At 56.1% G+C, this 12,016-nt stretch overlaps 1 protein-coding gene across 2 annotated transcripts in view; it reads right to left on the bottom strand.

Annotated features, from left to right (window-relative positions):
* The window catches only part of RAB11FIP4 (RAB11 family interacting protein 4), a 74,411-nt gene that overhangs the window by 28,897 nt on the left and 33,498 nt on the right, over window positions 1–12,016 (bottom strand). Inside the window, exon 1 of one of the 2 annotated variants that reach the window (XM_045889438.3) lies at window positions 4,996–5,271. The exons of the other annotated variant lie outside the window; for it this stretch is intronic. Coding sequence (XP_045745394.1) covers window positions 4,996–5,025 — 30 coding nt within the window. The 5' untranslated portion in view covers window positions 5,026–5,271. Of the gene's footprint in view, window positions 1–4,995; window positions 5,272–12,016 lie in introns of those variants that run through there. 2 annotated transcript variants of the gene reach the window in all.

Genomic DNA, 12,016 nt, shown 5'->3' with positions numbered 1-12,016 from the left:
AAAGGGTCAACAGTCTAAGATTGCACCAAGTAGCCACTGGCCCAGGCAGGACTTGAACACAGGCTGCCTGACTCTGGAGCCCAGCCTGCTGGGCACCACGCTATCCTGCCTCTCTGGCTGTCTAACCACCCACCAGGCGCCAACCGAGCCCGGGTCAGAATCCACTCTGAGCTTATTGGGTGGCAGGGGCTCATTTTACCTTTGCCATCAGCCCACAGAGGCTCAGGAAGGTGAGGGTGCCTTGCCTGATGTCCCAGAACGAGCAGGCTGCAGAGCCAGGGACTAGACACATGTACTTTCTGGCTCCAAAACATTTTATTCTACTTGAAGAAAATAGGCATTGGGTGGCTGAGCACGGGATGGAGGCACCCAGGTTTTGAGGTGGATTATTTCTCCCAGGAAAACCAGTGGGCAGGAAGGAGACACCTGCTCCTAGTGTCTCTCCTACCTGGAGAGGGAGACTAGAGGCTGGTGCAAAGAGCAGCCTCTGCCTACCACCCCCCTCCGGCTCTTACCCCAAGTCTGCTGCAGTCCACACCGGCTAACTACTACAAGAACAGGTTCCCTTTTCACGCTGTGAGGCTTGCGGAGCGCAGAGGACGGTGGGGGTGACAGCAGATGACTCAAGACAGTGAGAGCTCCCACCCACTCTCCCACACTCGGGTTCTGTTCGGGCCTTCCTCTTTCTGGTCCCTTAAAAGAGAAAGGCTCCCAGAAGCAGGGCCACGGCTATTAATAATAACTGCCACGGAGCTTTGTTTTCATTTGAATCATGTTTACATTGCTGGGAAAGAACCCACTTGTCTGGGAAGAGGAAACAGGTTGAATCAATTATGAATATGGCCAACAGTCGGAAAACTTCCCATTTCTTGAAGGAAGTTGAGGAGTGGGGTTGGAAATGGTGTTACTGTACCAGCCTGCCAGATGGGGCCGGGGCCAGAGGTCACGCAGACCCCTTGTGGGTCTCTGGACCTCCATGCAAACCTCCAAGGATGCACACATTTCTGGTTGCCCCCTTTCTCCCTGTACACACACACACACACACACACACACACACACTCGCTCTCTCTCTCTGGGCGCCTAGGCTGGACAGAGATTAGACCTGAAGCTGCTGCCCAGGTAGGCGAGTAGGCGAGTAGGCTTCTCAGGAGACCAGGGCCCAGAAGTGTGCTGCCCGTGGAAGTAAAAGGAAGGCTTGAGCACCTTGGGGCTCGGGGAGGCCGGGAGTCCAAGGAGAGGATGTGGGGGCTGGCCTTGCTGCACCCCTGCTAGCGCAGACCCGTGGGAACAGGGAGGTGGCCCCAGCGGCGCTCTGCCTGAGGACACACGGTTGTGCGCGCATCACCCAGGCGGGTTCTGCTGGTACCATCTGTGTGGTGGAAATAACAACCAGCAAGAACGGTTTCCACACTCATGGGGACAGGCTTCTCCGACCTGACCCGGGCCAAGGACAGGAAAGTCCACAGCAGCAACAGCCAGATGCAGACCCTTTTCCTCAAGAAATGCCTCAGTGCGGGGCGCCGGCGGCGCGGGGTGGGGGCTCAGTGGGTTGAGCATCTGCCTTCAGCTCAGGTCATGATCCCAGAGTCCGGGGATTGAGCCCCACATCGGGAGCCTGCTTCTCCCTCTGCCTCCCCTCTGCCCAAATAAATACATAAATAAAATCTTAAAAAAAAAGAAATGCCTCAGTGCCCAAACCCCTCAACAGCAAGAGTTTGCAGAGGACAGAACAAGAAAATGCGTTTGTGCCTGTGGATTTCTAGTCTCGACTGTGTGCTGGTCACCTCCTCCCGTTCTCCTGGGGTCTGGGCGCTCACTTGGCAGCACGAGAGGTTCCCGATCTCTCTGAGCCTGTGTCCCGTGCCCCTACCTGGCTCCCTCTCCAATCACAGCAGCCTCCCTCGTCAGCCGTGGCCTCACCTCAGGGCCTTTGCAGCGGCTGCTCCCTCGGCCTGCACCGCTTTTTGCCAAGAGGCCACCTTCTCAGCAAGGACTTCCCTGCCCACTCTGTTTAAGTCCACAACGCCCACCGCCCTGCTTGTGGTCCGGCCGCCCCGCCCGCCGGCCACCACGCGGGCTCCACGAAGGCAGGGACGCTATGTCCGCTGCCGTACCTCGGGCGCCAAGCACAGAGTCTAGCACAACTCAGACGCTCCAGTGTCTGATGGAGGAACTGCCTGTGCCGGGCGATGTGCTGGGTGGGGGCGGGGCAAACAGAACTGAGGAAAGGTCTGTGCCCTAGAATGCCACCTGGGAGAGGAGCTGGCCCTACCACAGCCGGGACGGGTGGTCACACAACATCCAGTAAGACACAAGGCGGGTCTGCCAAATCGACGCGCCCGCCTTGTCGTGCCCAGCTGACCATGGGGCAGGACTAGCCCACGGGTAGACCAGGCGGGGGAAAGACCCAAGCAGTCCTCCTCCTTGGAAAGGCCAGTGATTTGATACCATCAATGCCCCATTCCCGAGTAAGAGCCAACGGAGCAGACCCAGAGGAAAACAGAGCCCAAACCCAGGGGTTGTACAAGGCTGGCAAAGCCAAGGCACTGCGCCCCACTGCCGACACCAGGCAGCAGGCAGCCTATTCCTTTTCAAAATGCACTGAGCCCTGTGCCAGGAGCCAGAGAACAGGGCCAGAGAGTGGGCACCCTGTGTCCAGGCTGGCCCTCTCCATCCAAGGTCCGGAGATGACTGCCTTCCAGGAATCACTCACCTGGTATCTTATTGGGAGCCCTTCCCACCCCCTCCACCTCTACCTGCTCCCTACCCACAGCTAAAATATATAAACTGAAGAGCAAGATCAGTTGTGAAACACCCCTTGGCATAAAAGGCCAGCTCAGAAGAGGGACTGCCAGACCTAGGGAAGGAAGTTTCTAGCCACCTGGAGGGAGGGAATGTGGGAAGGTGAGAGCCAGGAGGGCTCCAGGAGGGCTGAAGAGCAAGCCCTAGATGTGGGGGCAGCTTGTCCCACCCGTAGGTAAGGGGGCTAGCAGGCCACAAAGGGGCCAGTGTCCTGAGGGAGGGGCAGAGTGCTCTGAAGAGACGGAAGGATGGGAAAGTGTGGGGGCCAGCAGAATATCCACCAGGAACTTCTCATGCTGCAACCCAGAGCCTCCCCAAGGCAAGCTGCTCTGGGCAGATTTCTTCTTTTCTTCCCTTACTTGACGAAAGGTCCTTTTTAAGGTAGTCTCTCCCGCTGGTCTTCCTTGGGGCAAAGGTCACACTTCCCGCAGTCTCACCTGGCCTGGCCAGTCAGGTCCCTCCCTAGGCACAGCCTTATCTCTCTGCTGGCCTTAGTCATGTACCCCACCCCCTCCACCAAAGCCTGGGGCCCCCCAAATGACAAAGCTGTTCCCCAGAAGGCATTCCCCAAGCCGTGATGCCTGCTACAAGTCCCAAGTTCTTCCCTGGCTTCCCCATTCCTCCAGGCCACACACCCCTCCAGTGAAGTCACAGGGACCTCAGAGACAACCCAGATCACTGTGCCCGAGGGCTCAGGGCAGTTGGCCAGGAAACAGTTTGGCCCAGGTTTTCAGTGTCCCTACAGTCTGCAAACACCTTAGGGGCAGGGAAGCGTCCCTGCATACTAGCACCTGGGTGCATAAGCAGTTCATGAATGCCAGCTCAGCAGGGTCAGGTTTCGGCCAGTCTATCTGGGTAAGCTGGTGCCTGGCTTAAGGCAAGACCCCGGTCAATGGCAGCGACCCAAGGACTCCACCAAGGCTGAGCTGGCTAGTTACAGGGAGACAGAGATCCCTACAGCAAAGGTCTGATTTACACATAACTGGTCACCTTCCCCCCTTTGAGATTCCCTTTCCCCTAACCTGGCAGCCACATTTCACCAGGGGAAGGACCTGGGGAATGCCCCACCCCTTTCCCTGGAACCCAGCCGATTAGCACCTGCCTCCACCAAGGGAAGAGAGGGGTTTGGTGGACCATCAGAAACCAACCCAGGGGTTTGCCAAGGCAAAAAGTGTAGGCTGAGCCCAGGAATCCAGCCCCCTCACAATCCTTTGAGGAGGCGGCCTGTAAATAAGACCAGGAACACTGGCTTGTCTCTCAGGGCGAGGGATGTGTCACCTACAGCCATCTGTGGGAGAGCATGGCTGGGGAGAAGGATAAATGGAGAAAGAGGTACACTGGAGGGTGTGCACGGATGAGAAGGAACACTGGGCTGAGTCCAGACCGGGTTCCCACAGCACAGATATGGCTGGTTCTCCAGAGGCTGCTCCGCCAAGACCTCAGAGACGCTAGTCGCCCGCAGAGAAGCGACTGTGACAACAGCAACTAGGACCTGCAGGCTCTCGGGCCGGCGGGCAAAGAGCTGGGACTCCGCACACACCTCCGGCCTCCGCGACGTCTCGGCTGGGAAGGGCCAGGGCCCTGTCTCTAAGCCCCGAACTAGGCTGGTTCTCCCCCCTTGCCCGGCAGAGGCCCCTCGGAGAGGCGAGGGAACCCGGGAACAGGCTCGGTGCAGACGCCAAGAGCTACGGAAAAACTTGGCCCGCGCACAGCCCCCTCCGGGACTCGGCGGAGCCAAGGGCAGGGAGCTGGGACAACACCGGTGCCGGAGGGGCAGGCGCGCTGCGAGCGGGGGCGGGGGTGTCCCGAGGAAGGCGTCCTGGCAAACCAGCCCCCTGCCCAGTCCACTAGATTCCTCTAAAAACACTTTGGGAAACCGCGCCGAAGAAGCGGCGCCCTCTCCCCGCGCCCCCGGGCTAGCCCTGCCCACCCCTGCACCTGGGAGCCGGCAGAGGGCCAGGTGGGGGCAGCGGAGACAGAGGCTTCTCTTCCGTGGCCCAGCGCGCCAGGACGCAGGTAACCCGACCTCCCCGGCCAGGGCCGAAAGGGCGGACACTCCCGGGGCAGGAGCGGGCGCCCGGGCTGCGGGCAAAGTTCCGCGCTCCGGCAACTTCCCCAGCCCCGGGGCCTCCGGCGCGGCCAGGTGCGCGTCGCCGGAGCCCGGCGAGCCCGAGCCCCTGGGCCGCCGCTTACCTGGCCCCCGGGGGCGGGCGGGGTGCGCATCCCCCGTGTGGCGGCGAGTCGGTGAGCTGCGGAGGGGCGAGGAGAGGGCGGGCGCGGGCCGGCAGGGACGCGGCGGGCAGCGCGGGGAGCGCAGAGACGATCCCCGCCGCGCCGCGGCCGCTCGCTCGCTTTCCGCACCAGTTGAAGGCGCCGGCCCCGCCCCCACCCGCGCCCGTTGCCGGGAGACCCGCGTGGGCCGAAGGGCTCTTTGTATCAAAGCTGCCGTGACATCACGAGGCGCCCCGACTCAGGGATCGGAGAGGGCGGGGCCTGGGCTCGGGGGCGGAGCCGGAGGAGGAAGCTGGGTCTAGGAACCCGAGCCTCGGGGGGCGGGGCCCAGGTAACCCCGCCCCCAAAGGTAGGGGAAGGTGGCTGGGGCGGTGCGGACCAATGGCTGCGCGGCCCCGGACTGGGCGCCTCGGGAGGTGGGGCTCGCCTGGGCCCGCCCGAGCCCGCACCGCGACGTTGCTGTCGCCCGGGTTTGCTCAGCCCGGGCCCTCAGATTCCAGGAGACCAAGTCTGAGCTCGCGCGCCTGCCTGGCGGGCGCTGTCGCTGCCGCTGCCGGGTCCAGGCTACTCTCACTGTTTGCGGTCACCGTACTGCGAGATTCCTACCAGCGCTTCCGCGCTCACATGTGCGGACCCGAAGGCAGACCTGCCAAACCCCCAGCCCCCTCGCCCACTATCACCGCCACCACCAGCCTGAGTCTGGTGGCTCCCCAATTGATTCTCATCCCAAATCCCACTCACAACTTTCCCAATCTTTACGTCGTAAAGTCAGTTGTATTTATAACCAGCCCAGGAATACGAAGAACCAAGCGGCAACAAGAACTAAAAACATAAAAGAGAAAGTACCCCTCTGTTGAATCCTAGTAAATATAATTTAAGTAAAAAATGCGCCCCCCCCATAACTCTTCACTATGCTCTGGATTAAAGAAGGCAAAAATGTAAAGCAGCAAATAATGCAGATGTTTCCTTTTGATTCGATGTTGTATTGTGCAACTGGGGGTTAAATTCTGGGGGATTTACCTTCCTAATTGTCTGTCTCAGGCCAACATGAAGGCCCCTTTGCCTTCCCTGAGTCCTCACTGACCAACAAGGTGGCACTTGAACATGGCAGAGCCTGTCGGCAGCTGGGTGCTTTGGTCCAGCTCCATCAACAACACACACACACACACACACACCACTTTTCAGCTTTTCTGCCTCCTTCTCTCTGGCTCTTTGCTCTCAACTTCCTTCTCCCCCATATCTCTTCTGCAAAAAGATTGTCAGCTGCCTCTCTGTCTACCAGGGGCCTGTCTGAGGCAAAGCATCCCACTGAGGCCCTGAGACCTACAGGGGACTCTCCAAAAAGGACATTAGCTAGAGGAGGGCCTCCTGGCAAGGGCTTTGCGCCAGAGAAGGCTAGAGCAGTGGGGGTGAGGTGGGCACTCTACTACCCACTGACCCTCTCCTCCCTGCTTATGCCTTGCAGCTCAGAGATCTCTGTGCGGGCACCACAGACTATTTCTCACCCTTGCTGGTGTCCACTCCCACAGTCCCTAACACGCAGAAGCGCTGTGGTGTATCATAAAGAACACTGCCTTTGGAATCACACAGATTTGGGGTTCAATCCTATTTGCCAGCTGTGAGGCCTAGGATGAGTTATGTAACCCTTCTGAGACTCAGTGTCCTTATCTGTAAAATGGGGATGGCACAACCTACCTCATGAGTTGTTGTGCACCCTGGCAGAGGGTACACTTAATTTCGGTCACTCATCAAAGGTGTGGTGCATGAATGAGCCCACGCACCCTGGGCCTCCTCTGCCTTTGTAGCTCTGCCCTGAGACCTCGGCTCAGCAGCTTCCTGTGAGGTTTTAGGGTGTAGCTGAATCCAGGGAGTTCTGTCTCAGTTTCCCCTCTTCCCTTCTGGTCTCATGGTGCCCCTAAGGGCTACGGGGAACCAGAAAGCAGATCACTTGAGAGGACCACCCAGAACTGGGCAAGGGAAACAGAAACCTCAGATGATCGGGGCTTTTCTAGGTCCTAGCTTTCTTCTGGCAAAAATCAGTGAAGAAAAGCAGCCCTTGTCAAGCACCCCCTGGCCCGCCTTGTTAGGGGAAGCCCGATTGCCACTTTCGAGGGCTCTGTGGATGGAGTGGTGCTAGTGGTCCCTCTTTATTCTTCCCAAAGCTGTGGTGGAGGGAGCAGCATCTCCAGGTATTTGTCCTAAAAAGCAGTGTGACCAAGAGGAGGGTCACAAGATGCTAGTTCTGAACACTTCTGAGTCTGAAGCCTGCCTCGTTCTACAGCTTCCCGTGGACAAGTCATTCACTGTTTCTGAGCACCAGTTGCTACCTCTCTGGAATGGAAACAAGACCTTTCCTCCTCCAGTTGTGAGGTTTGAATGAAAGGACAAAATAAGTGTCTGGTTCAATGCCTCCTGTGCTACAGGCACTCAATACACAGTAGCTTCTCGTTATTACCAGCGGCGTGAATGAGCCCCAGTCTGATTCGGTGATTCAGGATATGAGCTCCAGGGCCGGAGCCAAGAGTCATATCTTGGCTTTACCACCTTTTAAAGCGCAGCTGGATGAGCCTAGGCAAGTTGAATTTCCGGTGACTCCGTTTCCTCACCTGTAAGTTGGAGATAATGATATAATGTATCTCAGGATTATTGTGAGGATCAAAATAATCAGGACCCATGCATATAATATGCATATAATACCTGGCACATGACAGGTGCTCAATAAAGAGCAGCCATTTCCAATGACCATATGACAAGAGGCTGGGAAGAACTGAGGTGAGGATTAGAACCTGAAGCAGCTTGCAGGATGGTTTAGAACCCTGACATTTGGGGGGAGGGAGGGGCAGAGGGAAAGGGAGAGAGAGAATCCCAAGCAGGCTCCATGCCCAGCGTGCAGCCTTATGTGGGACTCGATCTCATGCCCCTGAGCAAATCAAGAGTCGGACACCCAACCGACTGAGCCACGCAGGCGCCCCAAGAACCCTGACTGTTGGGAGAGATCCTGATACCTTTCACAGGGTTCAGGGAAGCAGTGATAATTTGGGGTTGGAGAGGAAGGCTGACTGTCTTCTGAAATGGGATGTGGAAACTGAGGGCTCCAGCCCAGGCTGGGGCTCCCAGAGGACTCAGTGTTTTTCATTCAGATGGGGGCTGGGCTGGGCGAGAATTATTAGGGCAATATAGTCCTCCCTCCTGAGCACAGCCCCACCTATGGGGTCGGGGAAAAGGAGGTTCTTGCATTAGCTACCCTGGTTCCTTCCCATAGCTATGTTTTAGGTGTTACAAAATCAAACCATTTTAAGCTAGGAAGGCTCTCTGGAGAAACATCTAATGTGCTCTTCCCCCATTTTATGGATGGGAAGATGGAGGCTCAGAGAAGGCTAGGAATTTGTCCAGACAACACACTGAGGTATGAGATGAGCAGGGACTGAAACTCGGGCTCCTGACTGCCTGTGTAGGGCCTTCCACTTCTGGCTCCTGCTCTTTACTGGCCGGGGGTGGCGGGGGGGATGATGACTGGCAGGGGATGGGGAGTGATGGCAGTTGATACCCTAGAAGCGCTCGCCCGGGGCTGTGAGTCTCCTAAGGGGTTTGCCTTGCTGTTTCAGAAGAATGATCTCATTAAAAACAGAAACCCTCTCCCAGGGAATGTATCCGAGAATAATGTGCAGAGGACAAGTCACTCTGATTAATTCTTTTTATGTTCTGAAACTTCTTTTGCCATTTGATGTGAGAGTACAATCGTGATGTTGAGGGCCAAAGCCAGAGAGAAGTGGATAGAATGTTGACAAGCAGGAGTTACCAGCCTCCAGAAACTGATGGGGGTGGAAAACACGTGTTCATTTGGGTGAGCCCAGTGAGGGAAGAGAATCTAGTAAGTTCTCTCTGAACCACAGCTTCTATCCACCTTTGTCTACTTCTGCTATCACCAGGCAGGAGTTAGCTCACCATCAGGTGGTGTAAAGAGGCAACATTTTGTACAAGCCTGGGGCCATATGGAAGGACCGGCTGAACACATATGACATAATTATGATAGGAAAAGAGCTCTCCAAACATTACCCAGTGTTGATGTTAGCCAAGCAACTGAGCCAACTGACATTAGCCAAATGAACAAACAAGAAAACAGCTACACAAATAATACCAGGGCTGAAAAAAAAAGCATTCGAGCACCAGGTCCAGTGGTTCTCAAACTCGGTTTCAGTTCCTTGCAACCTGCAGGTTTCTCTGGAGATCCTGCAAAAGGAGGGGGTGCTCCAGGTGAGCCAGAACAGCTCCACTTCCAGCTGCTTTACACATGGACTTCCACATAAGAGTTCAGATAAACAAAGAGTCCTGTGGCTTTAATGTTGTTTCAAGTCACTAGTCTAATATAACCACTCAGTCCCCAAATGGGGCACCAAGCCCCAGAGGCGGAAGCTGGCTTCTCTCCTCACCATGGTGTAGCCATTGGCAGAGCTGGGAGTAGACCTGGCTCTCTCGACTCGTGCTAAGATGGACATTAGTCACCCACCACGACCTGGTCACACACACTGGACATGATCTCCACCCAAACAGTTGCATCAGCTATTGTTCTTGGAAAAGCCCTCCGTGAAGTCGGCTCCGACGTGGCCACAAACACCTGTCTTCCTTCCCCTCCTCTTTAAATAGTGCTTGATCTGATCAGAAAGCATCAGCCCCACCCCTGAAGTCTCAGCTTGCCCCTCCGGGAGACAAATTCAACCTTTGAGGATGTAAGCAGCGGCTTTAGAAAGAGAAGCAGGTACTAAGGAAGCAGGCAGAACCCTGGGATTGCAGCAGCCTCTTGACCCCCAAGGAAGATGTTCCCCACCTGCCATCTAGAAACAACAGGAGCAACCCCTGAATCCCAGAGCCCTTTCACTCCGGCAGGGGCCTGGCCAGGGGGCCTGCACTGTGCCTGGGAAGAGGAGGGCATCTGGGCCCCTTCCTTCCTCTGGGAAGATGGGGTTCAGACAGTACGTCGCTAAGGTCCCTTCCCATCCTACAACCCTGCACTAGCCCAGGAGCAGATCTTGGACCCAGGCGCATGCCTTGGACACGGGAGCCCCTTTCCACTGGCAAACAGCTCGGTGTTGGTAACTGTCCTTTGGCCAGGACGCCTGCAGCACTCTGCCCCAGGCCTGTTTGTCCTTATAATGTCTGGCTGGGTGCTATGCAGACAGGGTGGGACAGGGTCTTACTGACTCGCCCTGGCTCAGTGTTCAGAGAGGCCAAGTTCTACTTTTGTCAACCTGTGCACATGTGAACAATGGGTTTTCTTACTCATGCAAACCCAATAGGAGGGGAAAATGGTGAGAAAAGCTGCATTTCCTCGGACTCATTTGACCATCTAAGAGGAGGAGATGGTTGGGGAGGAGGAAGTCAGACCAGGTCCTCTTTGACTCGGATTGGGTGAGGGCAAGGAGGAAAAACTTCCCCTTCCTTTACCCTCAGGAACATCAAGCGGCTGCAAACTCAAGAGAGCACGAACACCGCTCACTGCTCCTCTCCTGCCCTCCCCACCTCCTCCGGGCCCAGGCAGCACAGCTCTGACTTTTACAAGTTGATGGTAAAGCAGTGGTTCCCAAACTGCACACTAGACTCACTTGGGGAACTTAAAAAAAGGTCAATGCCCGGGTCACAACTGAATCCAAATGCCCAGGGTGGGAGCCAGGTGTTAGCAGTTTTTAAAGATCCCAGGTGTTTCCAAGGCAAGCAAGTTTGGGAACTACTTTGCTAACGGCGGGCCGACCACAGCTGAAGGCCTCACTTGTCCATCATCCATCCATCCATCCATCCATCCATCCATCCATCCATCCATCCATCCACAAATATTCAGTGAAGATCTCTTTGTGCGGGACCCTGTTCCAGGTCTTGGAGACACAGCTATGAATAATCAAGTCTCTGTTCTCATGGAGCTCGCCCTCTCCTGGGGCAGTCAGACCACGAACAAATAAATGAATCAAGGAGACATATGACAGGCTCTGAAGAAAACCAAAGGAGGGTAAGAGACAGACGTTGGGGACAGGGGTCCATTTTCATCCTGGATTTAGGCACCAGATTTTGTTTCAGGAAAGGGTAACTGTGGCCCTGCTCCCCAACCCAGACTTCCTCCTGCTCTCTGGCTAAAAGAGCTGTTCCTCAACAGTACTCGAGGTCCTGCCCCGTGCCCCTCACAGGGCCTCCTGCCTGGCTCTTTCCCTGAAGCATTGTCTTCAGGGCGGGGCCTGGCATCCTCTGCACCCAGGGCTCCTGACTCGTCTGTCTCTGTGCCAGCAACAACACCTGACCCGGGGCTCCACAAGGCAAGGGATCCATCAGGCATCGTTTATGAACAACCGATGGAGGGATTTTAGGCTTGTGAGGTGTGTGAGAGGTCCCGTGGAACAATGGAGAGAACCCTAAACTCAGGATCAGAAGACCTGGATTGGAGGCCTGGCCCGGCCGCTTCCTGGCAGAGGGCAAGTCATTTCACCTTTCCAAGCCCTGATTTCCTCTTCGGTCAAATGGGGAAAGTGTGACCAACTTTGTAAGACTGGGATCTGCATGAAGAAAGGTCAAGTGGCGGGGCGCCTGGTGGCTCAGTCAGTTAAGCATCTGACTTCGGCTCAGGTCATGATCTCAGAGTCCTGGTTTCAAGTCCTATAGCCCTCAGCGGGGTGTCTGCTTCTTCCTCTCTGCCCCTCCATCCCGCTCATGTGTTTTCTCCCTCAAATCAATAAAAATCTTAAAAAAAAAAAAAAAGAAAGGTCAGCGGCGCCTGGGTGGCTCCGTCCATTAAGCGTCTGCCTTTGGCTCAGGTTATGATCCCAGGGTCCTGGGCTCCTTGCTCAGCGGGAAATCTGCTTCTCCCTCTCCCTCTGCCGCTCCCTGTGCTTGTGTTCCCTCTCTCTGTCAAATAAATAAATAAAATCTTAAAAAAAAAAAAAGGTCAGGGGCGCCTGGGTGGCTTAGTCGATTAAGCGTCTGCCTTCGGCTCAGGTCATGA

This window comes from Mirounga angustirostris, unplaced genomic scaffold, assembly GCF_029215605.1.
Source record: "Mirounga angustirostris isolate CCGP_5_RB_7025 unplaced genomic scaffold, mMirAng1.0.hap1 SCAF_17, whole genome shotgun sequence".
NCBI lineage: Eukaryota > Metazoa > Chordata > Mammalia > Carnivora > Phocidae > Mirounga > Mirounga angustirostris.
Note: the sequence above shows the minus strand (reverse complement) of the source record. Positions and strands in the feature narration are given on the sequence as shown.